This window comes from Oryzias latipes, chromosome 14, assembly GCF_002234675.1.
Source record: "Oryzias latipes chromosome 14, ASM223467v1".
In the NCBI taxonomy this organism is placed as follows: Eukaryota; Metazoa; Chordata; class Actinopteri; order Beloniformes; family Adrianichthyidae; genus Oryzias; species Oryzias latipes.
In genome coordinates, this window is record NC_019872.2 from 22,824,509 (window position 1) to 22,847,831 (window position 23,323).

The 23,323-nt window shown below is 39.2% G+C and overlaps 1 protein-coding gene across 1 annotated transcript in view; it reads left to right on the forward strand.

The window, feature by feature from the left end:
* Positions 1–23,323, forward strand: part of uvrag (UV radiation resistance associated) — a 111,369-nt gene that overhangs the window by 32,354 nt on the left and 55,692 nt on the right. The window contains exons 9-12 of the mRNA XM_011483812.3: positions 717–801; positions 6,395–6,482; positions 6,716–6,776; positions 11,999–12,164. Coding sequence (XP_011482114.1) covers positions 717–801; positions 6,395–6,482; positions 6,716–6,776; positions 11,999–12,164 — 400 coding nt within the window. The remainder of the gene's footprint in view (positions 1–716; positions 802–6,394; positions 6,483–6,715; positions 6,777–11,998; positions 12,165–23,323) is intronic.

Below are 23,323 nucleotides of genomic sequence, written 5' to 3' on the forward strand. Positions count from 1 at the left end.
AACTCAAAAATAGTTTGGTCCCAGTTTTTAATCGTTATTATTATAGTAGGAAACTCCTTACATCTGGGGTGACCATATTATTTGTGACCATACATCCATGGATGGATTTGGCAAATCTGGCCTTTATAGTAAAATAAGAGTATCATATCCAAAAAGGCCTTCACCGTGGGAACCTCTATGTCTGTGCAGCTCATTCGACCGTGGAGAAGTGTGGACTCCACACCAAAACGCTCTGAGCGTTCTCTGGACAGTGAGGTTAGCTGTCTGAGGGAAAAACCTCACCACTGATTTTTGTGTTAACAATCAAACCACAAAACATGGGATGTTTGGCCAAACCTTCTGAGAGCTGAAACTTCAATTTATCCCATTTATTTTTATAAATCTTTGTGGTTTTGTGCAGAACAGAGTGAGCTTGCCAGTCGTGCAGCTACACAACTTCCTCTGGCTGTCTCATCACCGTGCCGTTCTAAGCAGTCTTTATCTTTTTTTGCCCTTTACTCTAACAGTATAACAGGTTCTTCTATCTGCACATATGTTCTTTTGACTTTTGTCTTAGTAAAATAATGTTAGTCTTACCCGAAATGTTGTTGAATCTTTCAATTTACATTGAAAGCCAGCCATCATACGCTAAACCCACACCAAAGATCTGATGGGGGGGGGGTAAAAGGGCACCAACCTAAAAGGTTAAAGTTTTTTTCTCTTTTTGTCTCTTTCAGATGAAGAGTTTTTAGTGAAGCAACAGAGTCTTAAAGAGGAAAGAGACTCTTTAACCAGCATGCAGAAGGAGTGCACTGCCAAAAGGTATGCGGTTCAATTTATTGGTTTACTTGGATCAATTTTATTCCTCTCACATTGACCTTTGCTTACTTCGCATCCCGACGCATTTTTCAGCCTTAATAAACATCTAAACACATTTGAGTCATCCAGGTTATGAGTTGGATACCACTGGCCAACGCCAAACTCTGGATTCTGTTTGAATGGTACTAAATTCTACGGCGTGTTTTAAATTTAGTAGACTTCTTGGAGAAATACAATTGTGTTCAACCAGAATTATCATTGAAAAAATACATTTTGTAACTTAATAAAAAATCTAGCCACTCGTTGGAACAGTTTAAATATTTTTAGAAAACAGTTTATGACTGTTTTTTGATAGATCTCCAGATGTTTTAATAAAGAACGCTGCCAAAAGATGTCAGTGTGTCCAAAATCAAGAATCTGTTGGTAAATCTGCAAAATAAAGTAAAAATGGAGAGAGAAAAAAGAACTAATTGCAGGAGTGATACCTGATTGATAAATAATTTGAGTGTGAACAAACTGAGTTAAAATAATGAGATTTTTCTTACTACACATTGTCAGGTTTCTTATTTAAGGTAGTTCTGCTAACTGTCTGATAATAACGTGGATGACAAAAAGATTTGTATTATATATATGTGTATAAGTAAAACAGTTCATGTCACCTCTTCAGTGTTGAGATCAGCCACATATGCATAAAGGAAGCCCAAAGAAAAGCATCTCCACACCTTCAGACGGCTGTGAGACAAGGCTCTGTGTTGTATGAAGAGTGTTTGCGTGAGCCAGTTGTTATAGGGCTACCAGTTATATAAGCTGAAGTCTGTTGGACACAAGACTGATTCCAGATCAAACGTTTATCTCACACCAGTCTATCTGCTCTTTCACTTGTGCAACCCTGCAACACACTGACAAAATGGAAGAAGTTGGAGATTTGTAGCCTTATGCAAAGCCAAATGGTAAATTTAAGTGAAAAGTGAAACGCTTTTTTGGAGAGGATGGATCACATTCAATTACCATTTTCTTCTGAAATCCCTTTTCATGTGCACACGGTGACAGATTATTACACAGACATGCATGGACACACACACACTCGCACACTGTACATGAAAGTGAACTTATTTAAATGAACCACAGTGTTCTTATCCTATTTTAAAACTTGTTAGAACAGCTTTTAAAAAACATTCTAGCCACTCTATTACTGTCTTCTCTCCTACACATTTGTTACCAACTCAACAATATTGGCTTATAATGGAAAACTTTCATACTACTCCAATAGGTCTTTTTCAGAAAGATGTCTAGTAAAACAACTTATTCAATATTTTAGGGAGAAATGTGTAGATGAAGGCTGTCATTGTAGCTACGGTTGTAAATATATAATAAAATCAATAAACTTCAGGCATGTGTAGGGTCCCCTAGCTCTACATACATTTGTTTCGGCTATAGAGTTGATATTTTTAAGTTAAACGCAATTGGGAACAGCTTCTTTAGGAAACTGTCCTTAATATTATGTAACCCTTGTGCTATCCTAGGCACTTAAACATTGGGAGTGGGGTCATCTAGACCCCACGAGACAATGCGCATAACCTTTTTTCTTCAGATATATGTGATCTTCACTGGTGTCCATGGATTACATGAAATCCTCTTCACCTTTATCCACCTGTGTCATGGTAGGGATAACATGTCATTGTAAGGATTGGGTCATCTGGACCCCATAGGATAGCACAAGTTAAGAAACGCACCATTTGGTACCTTTAGGTTTACCTCACATCATGAAATGAAATATTGTGTTCTGGTTTACACCACAAAGATGCACTCTCGAAGCACGGTATGCCTTTCATCTTTGACTCTCCACCGGAAACAAACCTGCTGCACAGATATTTGCTTACAGTTCCAGCTGTTTCACCAGTTAGATCCGCCTGCCAAGTGCTAACCTTATCTATCAAGGAGCATTGCACTGTTAAATGGAAAACTCTAACCTATTAGTTTGCACAGAAAAACCGCTTCAACGTCCATCTATGTTTGATAATAACAGTGTTGGATAACAGTCGTTAGTTACCAAGAACCCAAAGTGGACATGATTATGTTAGACCGGATTTAAAGCTTAAGTACAAGAAAAACACTTCTTGGATGTCTCAATTTTAAATTTTTTCTCAATTTCATAAACTTTGTTGTACTGAAGGGAACTTTACAGTTTGTAGCTGAACTGATTTTGATTGTTGATGGTAAATTCCTTAGTGGAGTTTTTTGATTATTTATCAAAACAAAGGTTTATTTGTCTATTGATACCAGGGATCAGCCAACATGATAAAAAAAAATTTACATGTCAACAAAAAATCAAAATAATTCCATCCCAACTTTTTTTACCTAATATTGTATTAAACGTGATGTCATGCACTCTCCTTTAAATGGTTGTTTTATTTTAGGATAAAAGATACATTTCAACAAGATGCAATATGACAATACATTAATGAAGGATAACATACATTTATTGTGAAACAGTCTAATTTGAAAATTAAATGCATCTTATGAATTTGTGAAAACAAAAATTGTAACGTAATAAGAGCAATAATACTTTGTGACTAGTACCAGTGTGATGCCACATTTTTATTAAAAAAACAGCTTTATGAGAAACAGCTGATGGATCCTGACTAAGGAGGAACATTGTTTTCTCATTAGAAAACCGTCTGCCTTAAACCTTTGGGTTTAGACAACAAAAGCTTGGACTCAAAATGAGATTTTTTCTTTGAGTTAATGATCCCATAATTACTTTATGTGATTTCAAAGTAAAATTAGATTTACAAATCTGTTTAATCTTTCAAAGGTTTTAGCCAACCCGTACATCTAAAATGACCTTAAACTGGCAATAGTTTGGAGATTTTTTTTTAATTTTTTGTTTTTTGTTTTCAGCAAATCTGTTTACGATAACATTGATAGAGCTATGATGGTGGTTTTCAATTTCTTGTTTTAGTCAAACATCATTGAATTTAGATTATGTGCTTTAGAGAGGAACAAACTTACACAAAAACAAATTTAAGATAGAACACTGTATACCACTTTTAGACCATTGAAAGGTCAGAACTTTCAATTGAATCAGGGCTTTTTCTTGACAGCTTTTAATATACTTAGAAAAAAGGTTATTAAACTGTTGTGAAGAACTGTTTAGAAGACTGTTTGACAGTCTTGAAAGATCCACTCTGTTAAAATTGTGTTTTTAGCATTTTCTTGTGGCATTTTTCTGATGATGGAGGACATAAATGAAGAAAATTAAAATTTAATTCAAATTGTGAATCAGGAGCAGATGAAAAGTTTGAAAAGCTTACAGTTCTGATTTGGAAAATACACTAGGCGGGCCACAAGCTCCCTAGTCAGCTCACCACTTTTGTTTTACCGGTAATGTTAGATTGGGGGTATGAGGGGCTGTAAGCTATCGGAAGAGAGTGTAAACTGAGAGCTCTCATTCACAGTTGTGCAAAAAAGTCAGCCACCAATTTTGCAAGTTATCCCTCTGAAAAGGATGAGAGACCTGTAATTTTCATCATAGGTATACCTCAACTATGAGAGACAAAATGAGAAAAAAATCCGGAAAATCACTGTCTGAATTTGAAAGAATTTATTTGTAAATTATGATGGAAAAAAAGGATTTGGTCAACTCAATACTTTGTTATATTCCCTTTGTTGGCAATGACAGCAGTCAAACGTTTTCTGTAAGTCTTCACAATGTTTTCACAAGCTGTTGCTGGTATTTTGGCCCATTCCTCCATGCAGATCTCCTCTGGAGCAGTGATGTTTTGGAGCTGTCGCTGATCAACATGGGCTGTCAACTCCCTCCAAAGAATTTTTTTATGGGGTTTAGATCTGGAGACTGGCTAGGCCACTCCAGGATCTTGAAATGCTTCTCATGAAGCCACTCCTTTGTTACCCGGGCAGTTTGTCTGGGATGGTTTTAATGCTAAAAGATCCAGCCATGTTTCATCTTCAATGCTGATGGAAGGAGGTTTTCACTCAAACTCTGACCATATATATAGCCCCATTCATTCTTTCCTTTAAATAGATCTGTCATCGTGGTCCCTTTGCTGAAAAACAGCCCCAAAGCATGATGTTTCCACCCCCATGCTTTACAGTAGTAGTATGGTGTTATTAGATGCAACTCAGCATTCTTTCACCTCCAAACACGATGAGTAGAGTTCTTAGCAAAAAGTTTCATTTTGGTTTCTTCTGACCATAGGACATTCTCCCAATCCTCTTCTGGATCATCCAAATGCTCTCTAGCAAACTTTAGATGGGCCTGCACATGTACTGGCTTTAGCAGGGGTCACGTCTGGGACTGCAGGGTTTGAGTCCCCTTCAACGTAGTGTGTTACTGATGGTAGCCTTTGTTACTTTGGTCCCAGATCTCTGCAGGTCATTCACTAGGTCCCCCTGTGGTTCTGGGATTTGTACTCACCGTTCTTGTGAAAATTTTTACCCCACAGGATGAAATCTTGTGGGGAGCCCCAGATGGAGGGAGATTATCAGTGGTCTTGTACGTCTTCCATTTCCTAGTAATTGCTCCTACAGTTGATTTCTTCACACCAAGCTGCTTAAATATTACAGATTCAGTCTTCCCAGCCTGGTGCAGGTCTACAACTTTGTTTCTGGTGTCCTTAGACAGCTCTTTGGTCTTGGTCATAGTGGAGTTTGGAGTGTGACTGTTTGAGGTTGTGGACGGTTGTCTTTTCTATAGATAACCAGTTCAAACAGGTGCCATAAATACAGGTAACCAGTGGAGGACAGAGGATCCTCTTACAGAATAAGTTACATGTCTGTGAGAGCCAGAAATCTGCTTTTTTTGTTTTTGACCAAATACTTCTTTTCCACCATAATTTACAAATGGATTCTTTAAAAATCAGACAATATGATTCTCTGGATATTTTTCTCATTTTGTCTCTCGTAGTTGAGGTATACCTATGATGAAAACTACAGGCCTCACTCATCTTTTTACGTGGGAGAACTTGCACAATTGGTGGCTGACTAAAAACTTTTTTGACCCGCTGTGTGAGTGAGGGGAATTAGGGGTCGGGTTTCTCCACGCCAACAGTCCCGCCCAAAAGTTAGAGGTGAATTTCTAATGAAACCCTGAAGCTCTGCAAAAACTGTCCTAGAAAACGACAGTCATTTTGATTTTGGCAAAAAATGGCATGATTATAATCAAAAAGACCACTGGGAAGGCTTTGACAATTAGATAGAATTAGATCAATTGATGATTGGAATGGGACTTGAAACACTGCCTGAAAGCAAAAACCAATTGCTGCATAATTTGGAAAGCTGTACTGTATGTTGCACAATTAAAAAGATGTAAGTTGTATCTGCGAATGATGTAAAAGCTAATTAACAAACATTCAGTTCGTTTTACTGCATTTTGGGACTTGTATTTCCCCATGAATAGTAGAAAAGAGTTTTTCTAATTTATTCATGTTTTACCTTCACTTTGTCTGTTTAGTTTCTTTCCTGCTTTATATTTGCTCCATTTTTGCCTGGTTATTTCCTATTTCCTTAACTTGGTTTTGTTCTGCCACCGGATTTGTCATTGTGTCACACTTGTTTGTTTGTTTGATCTCTTCAGAGAGCAGTTCCTCAAGTCAAACGCCCAGCTGACCTTCCGCTGTCGTCAGCTCCTTTCTGAGCTCTCGTACATCTACCCCATTGAAATGGTAAGTCAGGCCTGATCTTGAATTAGTGCATTTAAATTCATCTTTTACTGATCAACCAAAGCGGTCATATTTCTGGAACACATCTCCCCCCAAATCAAACAGTAATAGACCTACCCTCCTGTAAATCTCTGCCAGACTGTAATTGCTTTTCTTTTGAACTTTCATCTTGTTTGAGTCTGTTTCTAATGGCTGTTCATTATCTGTTAATCTGAAACTTCTAACTTAATCCTCAGGTCAACCAGTCAGATTATGTCATCTGTGGAGTCAAACTGCCAAACTCTGAGGACTTTCAAGGTAATTTAAAATGTCTCTCGATGCATTGTTCAAGTTCTAGAGCAATGGTGGAGAAAACTTATGGTGGACTGATGTTTTTTTTTTCTTTTTCTCGCTGATTCATGTTGTTAAGGCAGATGTTTGTTTAAGGAACAATGAAAACTGTTACCCACATGTTGGATGTCTTTGGGGATTTTAGCTTGAAGGTAATTAGGCACTTAACATGAATGAAGGATGCTTCTCTAAATGAACTGGTAAACTGTTTCTTTCTTTTTATTATTCTGAGCTACATCACTGATTGATGTCAAAGCCGGTGGACCTTTCTGGAAACCGAGTTTGACACTAAGCAGTTTTCACGTTAGACTTCAAAAGTTGTTTTGAGCATCCATCTCATTTAGTTTGAGTAGAATTTTTCTCCTCTGAAATGCAATACATAAATACATCAAAATATCAACTGCTGAACATACACTTGGGCCAAATAGTATTTAGTCAGCCACCAATGTGCAAGTTCTCCCACTTAAATGAATGATCTTTTCTTCTGAAAATCTTGGTTTGAGAAGCGACAGGATTTTTTCGGTTACGTTTCATCACTCAAGCGCTAAAAATAGTCTGGCGAAACACGGGTATGTGAAAATCACACCAAACCAACCATTTGGCTAACCATTTGCCAGATAAGCCAGGCAATTGGGTAATCTGTTGCGAGAAATCCATATTTTGAGTAGAACTCCTTGTAGCATACTTTTGTGTTTGTTTGTTTTTTGTCTTGAAGTTATAGCCTGTTCTTCCAACTTTTCTGGTGTTATGATCCAGAAACCAGAAATCAAGTAACGTAATCACTTACTTTTTGGAAGTAATTTACCCAATACTGTTTGTGGATTGCTGTATCGACTGGAACCAGAGACCTTATATCCACAGCTATAAAAGCTGCATTGACAATGATTGTGGAAAACATGGTCCACTTAGACTCATTGTCTCCAGCCTCTCTTGCTACCTTGTGAACACTCTCTGTGATGTAGGAGTTTAATGCCCCTCTGACTCTGAGCTCAGCCAGACTTTACCAACAGACTCCCACATAACAATGCAATGCCTCTTCCGCCCCCACTGACTCAAACTCACCACCAGGCCGTGATAGTTTAAAAGCTCCGTCCCTCCTCAACCAAGTCAGACACCTGAACAGGGCTCGACATAGCCATTTGTCCGCTGGCCCGGTCCTGTTTTTCGAGCAGTGCGGACCACAAGACTTTACTTTTCACTTGTCCGCTCGGGCCACTAAAATATCTAACGGTTTATATATTCTTCACCTTTTTCAATAAAGTAAATTTTGCGAAAACGTGTAGATTTACCTCGTCTTCATAATTTAGTTTTTCTGCTAGTCCTGTGTTCAGACTTCAAGGGTTTCTATGGGAAACCTTTGATCACTTCTCCTTCTCTCCCGCCTGCGCGCGCTCGGCTTTCACTGCCGAGCACCACGCGGCACGCGCTCACTACTTTTTTTTTCAAACTTTATTGAATGTAACAATTCAATACAAAACAATGTTAAACAGCAACAACGAAGGCACAAGCCAGTGGGTTATGATTACATTTGATTATAAATCCGACACCGTCACTGAAGAGAGACTGAAGCATGTCAGAGATGTGGAAGACATGGCAGGAATAGATAGGAATATGTTGGATGGAGTAATGGGTATAATTAGTAGTATGGACAGCAAGATATTTAATGAATGCATTGAAGATGAAACTGTATCCACTAAGCTTTAAGCTGAATGTCAAAGAATCAAAGGCAACTCCAAATACCTGAATCTCAGACTCAAATGCAGTAGAATGTTAAACTACTTAATTTTGTTTTTCTTTACAACACTGTAACAGGGCTCCAGACTGCGAGCAATTGGTCGCATTTTGCGACCAAAATTTGAGAGTGTGCGACTGAATTTTACATCCATTCGCACATGTGCGACCAGTAAATTTGCCTCCCCCACCCTTCGTATTTTTTTATACATTAAACGTGGAAGGGGCACGTCAATGATCAATGAAATAATCAATGAGACGCAAACGCACACGCACGCAGGCAGACACACACACTCGCGCACATACTCATGAAACGCGAGCACACACTCGCGTGATACCTGTCTGTGAGGCGGCCACTGCGTGTGAGAAGAATAGGGAAAGCCACTGTGAGTGGCTAAAATGCGTGTAGGGGGAGGGGCCTAGAGCTGACCAACCAATCAGAGTGGGGTATATGACTCTTGGGGGCGTGACAATGACAGGGTTTGAAAGCAGGACACCTGACAGCGCCCTCCCCGGACCACATTAAGGAGTTCCTTACTTTCCTTTAGAACGTATCTTTTCGCTCGTAATTTTCTAAATACATGCAGTCCGTGCTGAACTTTTCTCTGGGCCGCACAGACCCGGAGGAAGGTTTAGGTTTTGGTTACGGTTACGGCGGCGCATCAAACGGGTTACGGCAGCACACCGCTCCCGCGGGAGTCGGGTCAGCTGAGGAGAATAAATGTCCCACACCTACATGCGTGACAGCTAACGGGGCTTGAACTTTAAACACGCTCGAGCAAAAACAACATTAGTTGTAGACACACTGAAAATACTTGGGGAAAATGCAACGATAGACGTTTTTTAAATGAACCAGCACCTCGCCTGGAAATGGAGTTGTCCTTAACATTCAGTTTAGTTTTAATATTCTTCTCCCCCTTAGTATGATCTGTGTTATTATATATTTTATGATTATTTAAGGTTTTGTAATGTATGTAGCCTTTTTTAATGAATTGGTATTTTAAATTATTTTGATTAATCCCTCCACTACAAAAACCATCAGGACACATGTCCCATAATGCATTGTTTTGTAGCCTGTAGGGCAGCTTTCAGTCAGTTCAGTTTCCAGCTGTGTCCGGGTAGGTTTGCCCCTTGCTCCCACCCCTTTCTCCTGAAATTTTTGTGATGATTGACAGTTAATGTTGGAGCAAAAACAAAAATATATGTCACATACCAGGTGATCTGCGCAGCGTTGAGTTCACCTGGGTGATCTCAAACACGCTTATTGTGCATCTTGGCTGCACCTATTTGGTGTCACAAAGATAAATTTCCATCAGTTTTCTTAACTATTTGTACTGTCATGACAGCGATGCTTTTGTCAGTTTACCTTCTTGTTGCATCTTCAAAAGTGCAGATTAAAATGTGACACTGAATTTGAAACAGCACATTGTAATTTCTGCATCTATTATTAAAGTATTTATTAGTAATACAGTGGAAATTAGTAGATTTGGTTAGAATTTTGATTTATGGTATGCGCCCCTAAATTTTCTAGTTGTGCCCCTAAAATTTTCAGTTAGGGGCCACTGTGCTCCTAGTGAAAAAAGTTAGTCTGGAGCCCTGCTGTAAGCAGTAAGTATTTCTAGTTAGCTGAATGATCTCAGTTAGACCTGCACAATATGAGGAAAACTCGCGATATGCGATATCAGAGATTAAAATTGCGATAACGATATAATTTGCGGTATATAAACAAACAGCAAAATAACCATTCCCAGTTTAAAAATTATACTCCAAATGACCCACGTTGACATAGGTTACAAACATCTAACATAATAGGGCTCCATCTGATTGGTCAACAATGTGAAGGCGTCCATCCGATTGGTCAAATGCATTAAGGGATTTATTTGATTCGTTAAATGGTTCAAGCTGCCATTAGATTGTTTTAACACATTTAAGGTTTATGATTTATTGCGATATTTGCCGTTAGAAGCACCATGAAAACTTCTGAACTAGTGTTACCTACTACACTGCAGTGCTCTCTTCAAAACATCTGAAACAGACTAGAGCAGATTTAAGTTTGATATGGTCTATTTTCAGTCATTGAAAAGTGTAGAAATAAGTGCTAGATGTCACCAGACTGCACCAAATTGTACCATATTAAAAGTTTCCGGGGGGGGCATGCCCACAGACCCCCCTAAAGTTGCAAGCACCTGCGGAGCGGCGGGTCCCGCTATGCGCGGTGTCGGGCCAGTAACTTTCAGGCAGGGCCAGTAAGTTTCAAAAACTACTGGCCCTGTGGGCCAGTGCAAATTTCTGGGCTATGTCAACCCCTGCTGAAGGTCAGATGACAACTCTAAAGTGCATCAATGACCACCTGTTCTGTGTCCGGCACAGAAGTCCAATAAGAAAGCACGACTCGGGTTCAGACCAGTGAGACATCTCTTGATCACGCTCTTTGAGCTGTTCGTCATTGCTCATGTGGACATGGAAATCTCCAAGTAGAGCAATAGAATCACCTATTAGAGCCCATTGTATTACCCCATAAGCTGAGACCACAGTAAGAGATCTCGCCCAACACATGGATGAAGAGACATGAACCTCTCGTCCACTCGACTGAAGCTCAACATGACTGAGGTGTGTTATAAACACACACTAGTCAATTGCCTCCCACCATGGACAATGCCAGGACTGTGTGTGGAGGCAAGCCCAACTATCTTCAGTCTGTACTGTCTAGCCTTCATGCACAAGGTCAGGCTCTTTTCACTGAGTGAGGTGACATTCCATGTCTCAATGCTTGGAGTCCATTTTTCCTATCCATATCACATGGTCTTTTGAGTCTTTTTTTACAGAGCTCCAAGACCTACAGGATGGCAATCTCATGATTTTTTTGGGCTGTTTTGTTAATGGGATGTCTCATGACACAAAGCCTGTAGCCAGGTTTATGGCTGGAAACCCCAACATTGGGCCTGGCTCCAGGGTGATGTTTCAGGAACTTTGGTGACTTTGTTTAAAACAGGGGTGTCAAACTCCAGGCCTCGAGTTGCCAGTTTTTCTGAAATCTTATCTGCTGCTGATTACCTGGATCAGGTGTGTTTATTCAGTTACGGAGCTTCCATGGCAGGTTGATTGGAAAACATGTAGGACACTAGCCCCCGAGGCCTGTAGTCTGACACCCCTTGTTTCAAATGTTTCCATTAGTCTGGCTTGTCACTGGCTTGTCACTGGCTTGTCACTGGCCTTTCATAGTTGGACCCATCGGAAACATTTGTCCCCAGAATGTGTAGCTCTTGGGATCACTCAAGCTCCCAAAGCGACCCCATCACCACAAGGTGGTTGTTTCTGGAGAGAGACTAATTAAAGTCTTCATGAACCATAAATCATACATTTTTCTCCTTAATTTCACCATGTGTTTATACAAATTAAATGTGATGTTTTAAATGTGTTTGATTAAACTGTTGACATAACTCCTCTCTGTCCTGCAGTGAAAGATGATGGGAGTGTTGCAGTCGCCCTGGGTTACACAGCACACCTGGTCTTGATGATCTCGTGCTTCCTACAGATTCCTCTCCGGTATCCAGTGATCCAAAAAGGCTCACGCTCCTCTATCAAGGACACCATTACTGACAGACTCTCGGAGAGGGAGAGAGAGTAAGTAACTTTAACCAGTGCCTTGTTAGAAATCATAACTCAGGAGAACAATAAAGAAGCTTTGCATTAATATTTCTATTCAAAATTTAGTTTTTTTTCTTAAACAAACATTTTAGAAATGTCTGTGAATTTTTTTGAAATGCCTATGTCTCACTTTCTGTAAGAATTTGTGCTTTCTCCTTTTGAGTAATAGTGATAAACCTAATCATTTAGTGATTCTCCGACTAAAGAGATGATGCCTAAGTCACATGCACACATAAGGGGAATGATCAGTACAATGGTTTTTGGGTTGTATGGGTCCGTGGAGTGTCGTAGATGCTCGCATGTCTTGCCCTTACTTACCCTTACAGGTTTTCACTATGACCTGTCACCCCTGTCACACATGCCTGTACAAAAAGAAGTGCATGAACATTCACCCCATACAGGCTTTCAAAACGGTCTACGATCTGAATATTTTTTGCTGACCACCTGTGTGCCTCGTACAGTTTTGCCTGTTTTTCGACCGTACACGGCCTGTTATCCACCCGTAAGGGCAGTATTGGATAAGGCATAGGGAATATCGTATATTTACACCCCAAAAATGTTATTTTTACCCAATCAATGACAGACCGAAAAAAGACGAAGATACCATATTGAAATCTTTGTATAGCTATTCCTAGATAGTTAGTTACAAGTGATCTTAGATAGTTACCTTCTAATTTTAACTCGTTTTATCTGCGATTTCTCTAAATAAATCCAAACATTATTGCCCTTGTGCCTGTTTATAAATTATTTTCAAAACCTTCATGTTAAAATATTCTCTAATATCTTTCCTTGTTGTTTCTCCTTAAACTAAATCTATTGATTTTTTTTTTAAAGAGACAATATATATACAGTGTTTCAAATTTGCCGTTTCACATATATGCAGATTTTTTTTCAGTCACATGACTCCCCTTGTTCATCACAAGATTTAGACAACTGACGCTTGTATAAGACTTTTGCGTCCGAAAAAGGAGATGAAGAGCACGCCAGCCTGGCTTCCCCGCCGGCCGCTAAATAATATTTAACAGCGAGCAACAGCTGGTTCTCCCTGCATGGAGAAATGGCATCAGCTGACTCAGAAGTGACCGGAAAATATCCTGATACACTGAGAAAGATGATCACAGAGAATAATAATTATACGGATGAAGAAATGATGGATGAAACTGGCCTCTTCTGAGGGGGTGGGGGGTTGGGGTTGTCAGTATTCGTGAATTCTGTATGTTTGAGGATGTCTTTGCCCCCCCAACATTTTGTCTGACGAATCCCTAATAATCCCAGAACTTGATGTTTGTTCAGATGCCCCCACAGCTTTTTGATTGGAATGAGTTTTCAGTGGGACTGGGGCTTTAACTCTTTTGCGGTACCAGTCAAAGACTGTAACATTTACCACCAACCCCATTGTAGTAGTTATTTTCAGCATGTTTTTATACCATTTTAAATTCTTCACACTTTCTACATTAATCTCATTAACTAAATAGTTGTTTTCTCTCTGTTTTAGTGATTTCATTTTTGGGCTCTGTGAGAGTTACAGAATACAAATTCATACAAAAAGGACACACTTCACAATTTTGGTCTTGTATCACGAATCGTTTTTTATGTTTTATTTCTTTTTTGGGGTGTTGAAAAGTTAAAGCTAAACAACTCTTTAGTCGTCAGGTGGTTTTCAACGGAAGCCACTCAGTATTTCAGCCTCAAAGATTTTAACATCTTATTTTTTTAGCTCAGAGTCAGGAAGTGGAAGTAGAAATAATAATGTGTAGAATAGAACTATACTACAACTACATTCTAGTATAATATATGTTAGATCACAATCAGTACCATTTTAATTCTTACAGAGTTCAAAATTCAAAATCCTACAATAGCTTATTTCAATCCCAACATACCAGATTTATGCAACTCCTCGAAAGAGTCTCTCAGTAATCCAAGCCACATGTTTTTAGTTTGATCTGTCCAACTACATTTTTGAAATCATGTTTTCAGGATTGTGTCTAAGGCTTTAACTATTCACTTTCAGAGATCACTGCTGCTTTGCTGCTCTTAGGGTTTCATACGATTTTGACATTTCTGATGGTATTTTCAGTTTATCAGCCATCTTATTTTTCTGGAAATCCTCTAAAACTGTTTTTTTATTTTTTTTAAAATTTCTTTGTCGTTGTTTTTTTTTGGGGGGGGGGGGGGGGGGTAAATAAATGAAGTTAAAATCAAAGTCAACTCACTGATTGTTATCTTCCAAAATGGAAGACTAATCTATGACCTATAATTCACTATGGTATAAACAAATATGAAATTGTTTTTATTTAAATGAGTGTGGGGTTTAATTGTTGTTGTTTGGTCAGGTCGGTCAATCAAAAAATGCTTCTTGGGTTTTGTGAACACTGGGACTATGTCCAAATTCCATCACTACTCCCTATACATAAAGGACTACCGGTATATTGTGTGGGACTATTCAGTGACCAGGATAGTCCCACAATAATACTCTTTAGATACCATGCTCTCTACACCTTTTTTTCTTGATCAAGAACAGCATCTCAGCAGCCATTTGCCAAAGTAAAAGCCTAATAAATATGAATATTTAATGAAGACTTTTTGTGAATCCATGGTGTTGGGGGATTAATAAAACAAATTTGCATAAATATTTTTCTAAATGACAAATTATTCAAACCGTATGCATTGCGGTTTGTATTTGCTAAACTAGTGAACATCGATGCACACTGTTTTTCTAAGGGACTTCTGGGAAAATTCCAAGGCTCTGGATTTTGGAATTCAGACACAACCTTAGTGTTTTGCACATTATGTGCTCTTAGAAAAACAGTCCATAACTTTGCATGTTTACTGCAGCAAAGGCATGAGCTGCCGTCACCTGAGAGTGAACCAAACTGCAAAAGTCAACTAAAGGTTGTAAATTACATTTTTTGCAACTATTATGAGTGGCAAAAAACAAAAAGAAACAGCCCTCACTGTGAAGCCATTTCATTGCAGAGTCAGTGTAACATTTATAGACATCTTTTCTTTTTAAACAATTTTTAGACTGTAATGCAAGTCTTTTCCCATGAAAATCTGAGTAGCGCTGTTTGAGCATGTTACAGTGACAGTTGTCCATTAAGATACTTTGTGTTCTACAAAAAAACAAACAAAGAAAGTCCTTTTAAAACAGGTGTAAGTCATAATAACTGCAAATACCAGCTATTTTTCCTGTGACCCAAGAACACATTGTTGGATGTATTATTTTGTTCTTCTGCTATAACTGCAGAAACCACCGAATTTTTCTTTAGTTATGTGTTATCCATAGTAACGACTGCAAGTTTTTATTACATTGCGTTGATTCAGGTGTTCAGATTACTGACATTGTAAATCACACTACCCGTTTTGTGACAGTGCTTTTTACATGCTCTGGGTTGTAAAACTTTGCTTCTAATTTTGTTGGATTTGAGACTCTCATAATTAATACGTGCTGACATAGAGCTTTGCAAGCAATAAAATGATAGTCCAACCTGAGGCATTTCTTTCTGAGGTGACTAGTGAGTGATGAATTGCAGGGAAGCTGTAATTACACTGAGGCTTAATGTAATGAAATTGTTATTTGTGTCTGTTATGGTCTTGTAGCTAGGCATCAAGAAGGAATGCCTAAAAAACCCTGCTGTGTGATGATCATTTCATGCTTGTGATAAATGTACTATAGTAATGATTGACATTCCACAAATGCAAGACAATTTTTCATTGAGGGGGAAAAAAAAGATTTTTTTGTACTCCGTTTGTTGCCCAACATCCCAAACCAATAAAAAGAACATTTTTGCTGGATTTATAACCAAACGCAAACAAGTATCTGTTTTTAATGAAGGCATATCGAGGTATGTAATCTAACACTTCGAAACCTTCGTGTCTTTGTGGGAAACGAAGAGATATGGCATCAGCCACACCTGTCATGGCGCAGCAACCTCTTTGTATGGGTAATTATGTCTGGCAGCAGCTGGAGGAGTTCACTAAGAGTCGCTTTAGCCATTTTAACCCTTCCATGCAGCATATTTAGATCAGCATCAAACAAAGAGAAATGGATGAGTGGCGGTTAATGAGACCATTTGATTGTCTAGTATTGCTTCTAGGTGCCCCTGAACAGGGCCAAACATTTCAGCTAACTTTCACCTTTTCTTCATTTGTCCATGAGCCCTTAGGCCTTTGGTGGGCAGCCGGCATTCAGTAAAACAATGTGTGTGATGATGGAAAGCAACCAGCAGGCCTTCTAAAAGTTTACAGAAAGAAGGTAATTAAAGTGTAGCAAAGAGGTAACTAGTAGTGATAAGTGAGGTGGCTATGGATCAGTTTGCCAAAGTGTGGATAGATTAGCAATGACTTTACCTCTTCTGCATAATAGTGATGGATAACACCACATTGTTTTTTGTTGCAACTGTTCGTTTACAATTACCAGTATGAAGCCCATTGAGATGACTATTGTTGTAATAATGGGCTATAGAAATAAAATTGAATAGAATTTTTTGACTGTTTTAAATTTTACCACTGTAAACCAGGCACAGACTTGAGTTTGTTTGACTGTGTCCCACCAAACATTGTCCAGAATTTAAAACTAGTAAGAATTGTACAAAGAGAGCTTCCAGAGATCAGTGAACTCTTTGGCGCTCCAAAATAATTTGGACCTTTTGGGATCGCGGGATCTACATCCTGTGGGTCAGAGATATTTTCTGCAATCAGTGGACATGTTGCACCCACATTTGCTCATGCGGAGAGCTTAGTTCCAGTGTTTCTGATTGCATAGGGGAGAAGTGGGGAGATGAGATCCAGATGTCTGGTGTGTGATTGAGACCAGAACCTAGTCGTCACAAATCAAGAGCTGCCTTTCATAGTTGTATGAAAGTTTTAAAGGAATTCAGTGTCATGGTCTTTGGAATAATGGATGTAAGTGGAATTCACATCTTTTTGCTTGGTTCAGACACAAAACCTGTTGCTGGAAATGTTCCACACATTATGAATGCCAGAGATGAGCAGAAGATTAACATGAGAACAATCTGTTAAAGTGAAGAAAGGATATTACTTTCCTGCAGCTTGAGTGAGTTCATGTATTTTACAGTAGACGTGCACTGGAGAGGAGAGTAAAACTTGAGCGTACCCAGTTAGTCCTGTCTGTAGTTGCACAGTGGTGACGCAAGCATTGTGGAGCAACAGCAGGTTAACATACCAAAAAACCGTGAACTCATTCAAATAGGCTAATTGGCGGTCCACTTATTTTAATGAAGTAACATAGAGACGGTTTTGTCAATTTAACGCTACCTTGTTGTTGAATTTGTATTATATCTTTCATGGCTTTTATCTGTGCCATAAATCTTTTGTTTGTAAATAGTTTTAGGTACAGCTCATGTCTCATCGTTTACTCCTTAGCCATGTTTTTTTTTAAGTTTCTTTACTTCCAAATGAGATTTCGAGAAAATGTTACAGTTGTTCAGTAACATAAACAGAAAATACATTGTCCTTTATAACGAGTAATGTCAATGTTTCTTATTACTCTGTTCTTGCAGAAAAGATAAATAACCTGATCAGCATAAAAGCCAGAAATTTATATCAAATTTAAAAAAGAGCCATTATTGTGGTCCTTTGTTAAAAACTGGCAGCGAGCAGAATGTTTGCTCTTCTTTTGCATTTTTTTTGCCAAATTGCTCCAGGACAACGCAATGATAATGGTATGTTTGTAATGGCTCAGAAGGAAGTCACCTTTAGGATGACAGGTAGGCAGTCTTTGTTCATTCTTCAGCAAATATAAAAATGTAAATATAAAAGAAGGAATCTGTGCTAAAATTTATTTTGAGAAAACAGCATCTTGTGGTATTGCTTTACTTTGGTGGGGAAATAATTGGGTGAAGTCTTAAATCTTTTTACATATGGTAACTATTTTTTTGTGCCAGAGATGGGATTTTTCTCTGGTCAGTGGATATATGTGGGGTGGGTGGGGGACTTGACTTAAAGAAAGATGATGAATCCTTTATTCTTTTCTGTAGTTATTATAAGGGCTGGACTCCATAGTAGCTTTACAGGACTTTGACTTCTGAGGAGACAGATGGTGGACATATGGTGATTGATAAAGGCTAGAAATTAGTAAAGCTAGTAAAAACTATTAGTAAAAACGTTTCCCCTCAATTTGACTTATTTGTTTGCATGCTTCTTGAAGTTAACTTTTCACATTATTAAAAACACATCTAAATTTAGTCAAAGATAGCGGATAAATAATTAGGCATGGTGTTTATTTTTAAGTTTAAAAAATAAACTTCCCTTAACAACCCTGTGTGAAATAGTAGTGGTTTTTGAACCTACTAACTTGTTGGGTCACCATTAGTATCAACAACAGCGATTAGATGTTTGTGAAATTTACTGGCTTCATGTGTACAATGAGCTGTTCCTATATTACTGCTGGTTTTTCTTGTAATCGTCCACGGATGTTGCCATAGGCTCATCTGATGGCAGCAATTTTGGAAAGGGGGAACGTCTCATGTCCTTTCCAATAAGGAATAATTGGCATTGCCATTCCAATAGTTTTGTATACTTTTTTGGATCTGTTGTGTAGATACCAGTAGTAACTACTATTTCATTCCAGATGTTGCAACATTCCTTATTCGGCCAAAGATAAATCTCTTTTTTTCCCAAGTAGTTCTGTTATGGAATAGAGGTTTGAAAACAAAAAGTTTTTTCTCTTTTACATTTTTCTTGAACCTTGTGTATCTGCTCTCAATATGATTGCACAAGATTCCATGACTCATTGTTTTTTGTTGAGGTTTGGCTCATTTTACTGTTAGAACTCTACAATTTGCCCTTGTGCATGCAAATGAATAGTGCATGCCTTTTAAAGAGAAAATCTATTTGAAGAATTACCAGTATGTGAGTGTACTCAATTCTTTAAAGAAAGGCCCATTCATTCTTTAGTGTTCTTCCTCTTATTTGGAGCTGAATCGTAGGGAAGCAGATTCAGCAGAGATGCAGAATCTTCTGCTGGGGTGGATACCAAGGCACTCCAAGGCCAGCTGAGACATAGTCTCTCCAGGGAATCTTGGATCTTCCCTGTGACTTCCAGCAATGGGGACATGCCTAACATACCTCCTGATGTAGATGTCCAGGAGGCATTCGAAAGAGTTGCTCAAGACTGGGCTATAGTCTGAGCTCCTCACCCAATCTCAAAGGTAGCACCCAGCTGTCCTGCAGCGAATATTCTGTCTGCTTGTGTTAGGTGCAACCCTGGTGTATTGGAAGAGTAGTTGGCCTCTGATAAGAGGATTCTGGGTGCGGTTCATGCTTTGACCACCTATGTGTCAAAGTGTCATTGAGCAAGATTTAATCCCAAATGGCTCCTGCTGGTTGAGTTTGATGTAAGTGTAATGCTACGTTCACACCAATGATCCATATGGAAATTCGCGTCTGCTACCTCTTTTTTGATGCACATCAAATTTGCTACTCGTGTTTATAAATATTATGCATATAACATGTGGGAGGAGCTACTGTCAAAAGTTTTTAGTCTCATCACTACATGAAAGCATTGACTGTGTATCTCATTTAAGACACGGTTGGCATTGATCAGGTTTATTTATTGTTGACAAGATCTACAAAAGCATTGGCAAACATGTCTCTGTGTCTGGGATCAGATATTGTCCCGGTACTGTGAGGTTCACCATCTGCTGCAGGAGCTGTGTCTGAATAACAGACACTTTCAGCGGTGCTTCCATCTCTGTGACCCAGTTTGATAACAAAAACAAAATTAAGAATAAATTAAGAGGACCCTCAGAATTGAAAAAAAAATATGATAAAGTTCTGATCAGCTTCTCCTCTATGTTGGTTTTGGACTTCACCTGCTGAGTTCTTGATTGGTGTAGGCAATATGAATTTTTCATTAAAGTTCCTATATTTGATCTTGGGAAACATTGGGCTACACCACACCTGACACTGGACCTCTGATGGCAATCAGTACATTGACCTAACATTAAAACTGAACACCCCTGCTGATCAAGTCATGTTGGGTTTGTTTGTTTTCATGGATAAATGGTACAGTGACTGGAAAGGCCTTAAAGAAAGGTTGAGGCTGTACACTCACTGGCCGCTTAATGAGGCACATCTGTCTAACTGCTCGTTAATCCAAATGTCTAATCAGCCAATCACATGGCAGCAACTCAATACATGTAGGCATGTAGACGTGGTCAAGATGATCTGCTGCAGTTCATACCGAACATCAGAATGGAGAAGAAAGGTGATTGAAGTAACTTGGTGGCATTGTTGTTGGTGCCAGACAATCTGGTCCGAGTATTTCAGAAACGGCCATCATCAGAAACAACCATCTCTAGGGTTTACAGAGAATGGTCAGAAAAAGAAAAAAATATCCAGTGAGCGGCAGTTCTGTGGGCAGAAATGCCTTGTTGATGCCAGAGGTCAGAGGAGAACAGCCAGACTTGTTCCAGCTGATAGAAAGACAACAGGAACTCAAAGAACCACTGGTTCCAATCGAGGTTTGCAGAAGATCATCTCTGAACACAACACGTCCAACCTTGAGGTAGATGGACTTCAGCAGCAGAAGACCACACCACTGCTGTTCAGCTAAGAACAGGAAACTGAGGCTACAATTCACACAGACTCACCAAAAACTGGACAATAGAAGATTGGAAAAACGTTGTCTGGTCTGAGTCTCCATTTCTGCTGTGACATTCAGATGGTACAGTCAGAATTTGGCGTCAACATGAAAGCATGCAGTTTGTGTGCCTCAAGGCAGAGGGCGCTGGTTATCCTCGAGAATGTGACACTGCAGCTAAAAAATAATAGAATTAGTGGTAGCATGTTGACTGCAGCAGTCTTAAGTGTTATTATATTGTTTAGCATCATTTTATAAATGGAGGATTAGTGTCTAAACTCAGGAATTGGTGGAGAAACGTCGCTGGTGGTGAATTCTATTGAGACAGAGAGACTTTTAAAACTGAAAAAGGAAAAGGAAAACGTTATCTCTTTTATCTTAACTCTAAGGTTATCCATGTGTTTTTCTTAAAAAGGAGCACCACACAGGCTTCATTTTTAAGTAAAAGTAAGTCAAAAATAACTTTTTTTTTTCTATGCTACAGTTTGTCAACGTAATACAAATATTGAAATGAAATTTTAAACAACACACTTTAACTGTTGCCAATCAAATGTTGAATAAACTACTCTGTCGGGTAAATCTGACTGATGACGTCAGTGCCTCATCAGCCGTGAACCTCACCGCATGTCAACGGCGTTCACTGCCTCCACATTCACCAGATCTCAACCCAATAGATCACCTATGGGATGTAGTGGAACGGAAGATTGGCATTATGGACGTGCAGCCGACAAATCTGCAGCAACTGCGTGATGTTGTCATCTCAATATGGACCAAACTCTCTGAGGAAGGTTTCCAGTACCTTGTTGAATCTATACCATGAAGAATTAAGGCAGTTCTGAAGGCAAAAGAGGGGGTCCAAGCCAGTACTAGCAAGGTGGACCTAATAAAGTGGATCAAAAAAAAAAAGAATTGGAAACCTGCAGTTTCTTTTTTATATGTGCTTAAAATTTGGACCTGAAAGCTAAATTTAATTGATGTTAAAGGAAATTCCACTTTAAGAACAGACTTTAAAGTATTTAAACTTTACACTGTCAACAGTTATTGAACTTCTTTTTGGGTTTGCATCCAATAATGGCACATTTTCACTGTTGTTCAGAGTTGTTTGATAGAGATGTCTTCCTGGTGTATTCCATTAAGGAGCAGAGAGAAGTTTTCCTCACCCATGTCAGCTGCAATTACTAGAGAGTATGAAAACAAAGACCAAAGACAACCCCTGGATATTATTACGAGTTGTGAAAAAAAGCCAGTCTGACAGAGCAGGCAGCTGCCACCTGTCTTATGAGACACTTTAACTGCAGTGGTCAGAGTGGGAAAATGATTTTGCAGTTGCCTTGCGTGCAGCAGAAGTCACTTGGATTATTAATTAGGATGTCATAACAGCCAAGCCAATACATATGGAAACCTCTGCCTTTGTGTACAATACAGCAGGTCAGTCACTAAAAGCCCGTTCTTTGTATTTTTTATTAACTGCAGTGAAGCAAAGCTCGACCACCCAGCTCTGCTGCGTTCTCCTTCAGACTTATTGGTTTAACACAAAGCACCCCAGAGGAAAGGACAGGCGACCAGTAAACTCTAAGACTCCTAAATTTACTTGCTTTATTTGAGTTTCACTCCGTCTTGGTGCTCTGCTTTTCCAAGACTTGTTTTTAACAGGGTAGAGAGAAAATATAGAGACAACGTCAAACTCCATAAAGCTGCATCGATTCTGAGCAGGCTGTGTAACAAAAGCAGTCAACTTTTAAAGCTCTGACTGAGCCTTGGGTATATAACAGCTTCACCTTTTTTCTTTGAACTAATGTGGCTGGTATAAAACAGACTGTTATAAATGACATAATGTGCTGCTGACACCTGCTTGTAGGCCCCTGGGGCTCAGGCCACGAACACAGTCTAGCTGGTTGTGCTCGATTAAGCAAAGATGAAAGAGTTATAACTTAGACTGCTCACAATGAAAAAAATCCTTCAATGGATATGACAGACAGATGGGTCTAGGAGGAATTTTAAAGAGACGAACAGGACAAGGAAGCAGGCTATGTTGCTTTGTGCAATCTTTGGAGATGCCTGTTTATTGGTCGTTCCCTCTTTGAAACAACATGCCTGCTTGAAGTTGCCTGTGTAATAACAAGTGTCTGCCCTCCTGAAGCTGGCAGGCCAGGGGCAATCACATATCTCTCATAAAAACGAGGAACTTCCCAGCATGTTTCTGCTTTTGTCCTCTTTATATTATAGCTTCTTTTTAATAATTACACATTTTCGTGTTTACATAGCGTTGGAGGCTTGCACGTTAGCTGCTGCAGGGGTTGACATAGCCCAGAAATTTGCACTGGCCCACAGGGCCAGTAGTTTTTGAAACTTACTGGCCCTGCCTGAAAGTTACTGGCCCGACACCGCGCATAGCGGGACCCGCCGCTCCGCAGGTGCTTGCAACTTTAGGGGGGTCCGGGGGCATGCCCCCCCGGAAACTTTTAATATGGTGCAATTTGGTGCATTCTGGTGACATCACTTATTTCTACACTTTTCAATGACTGAAAAT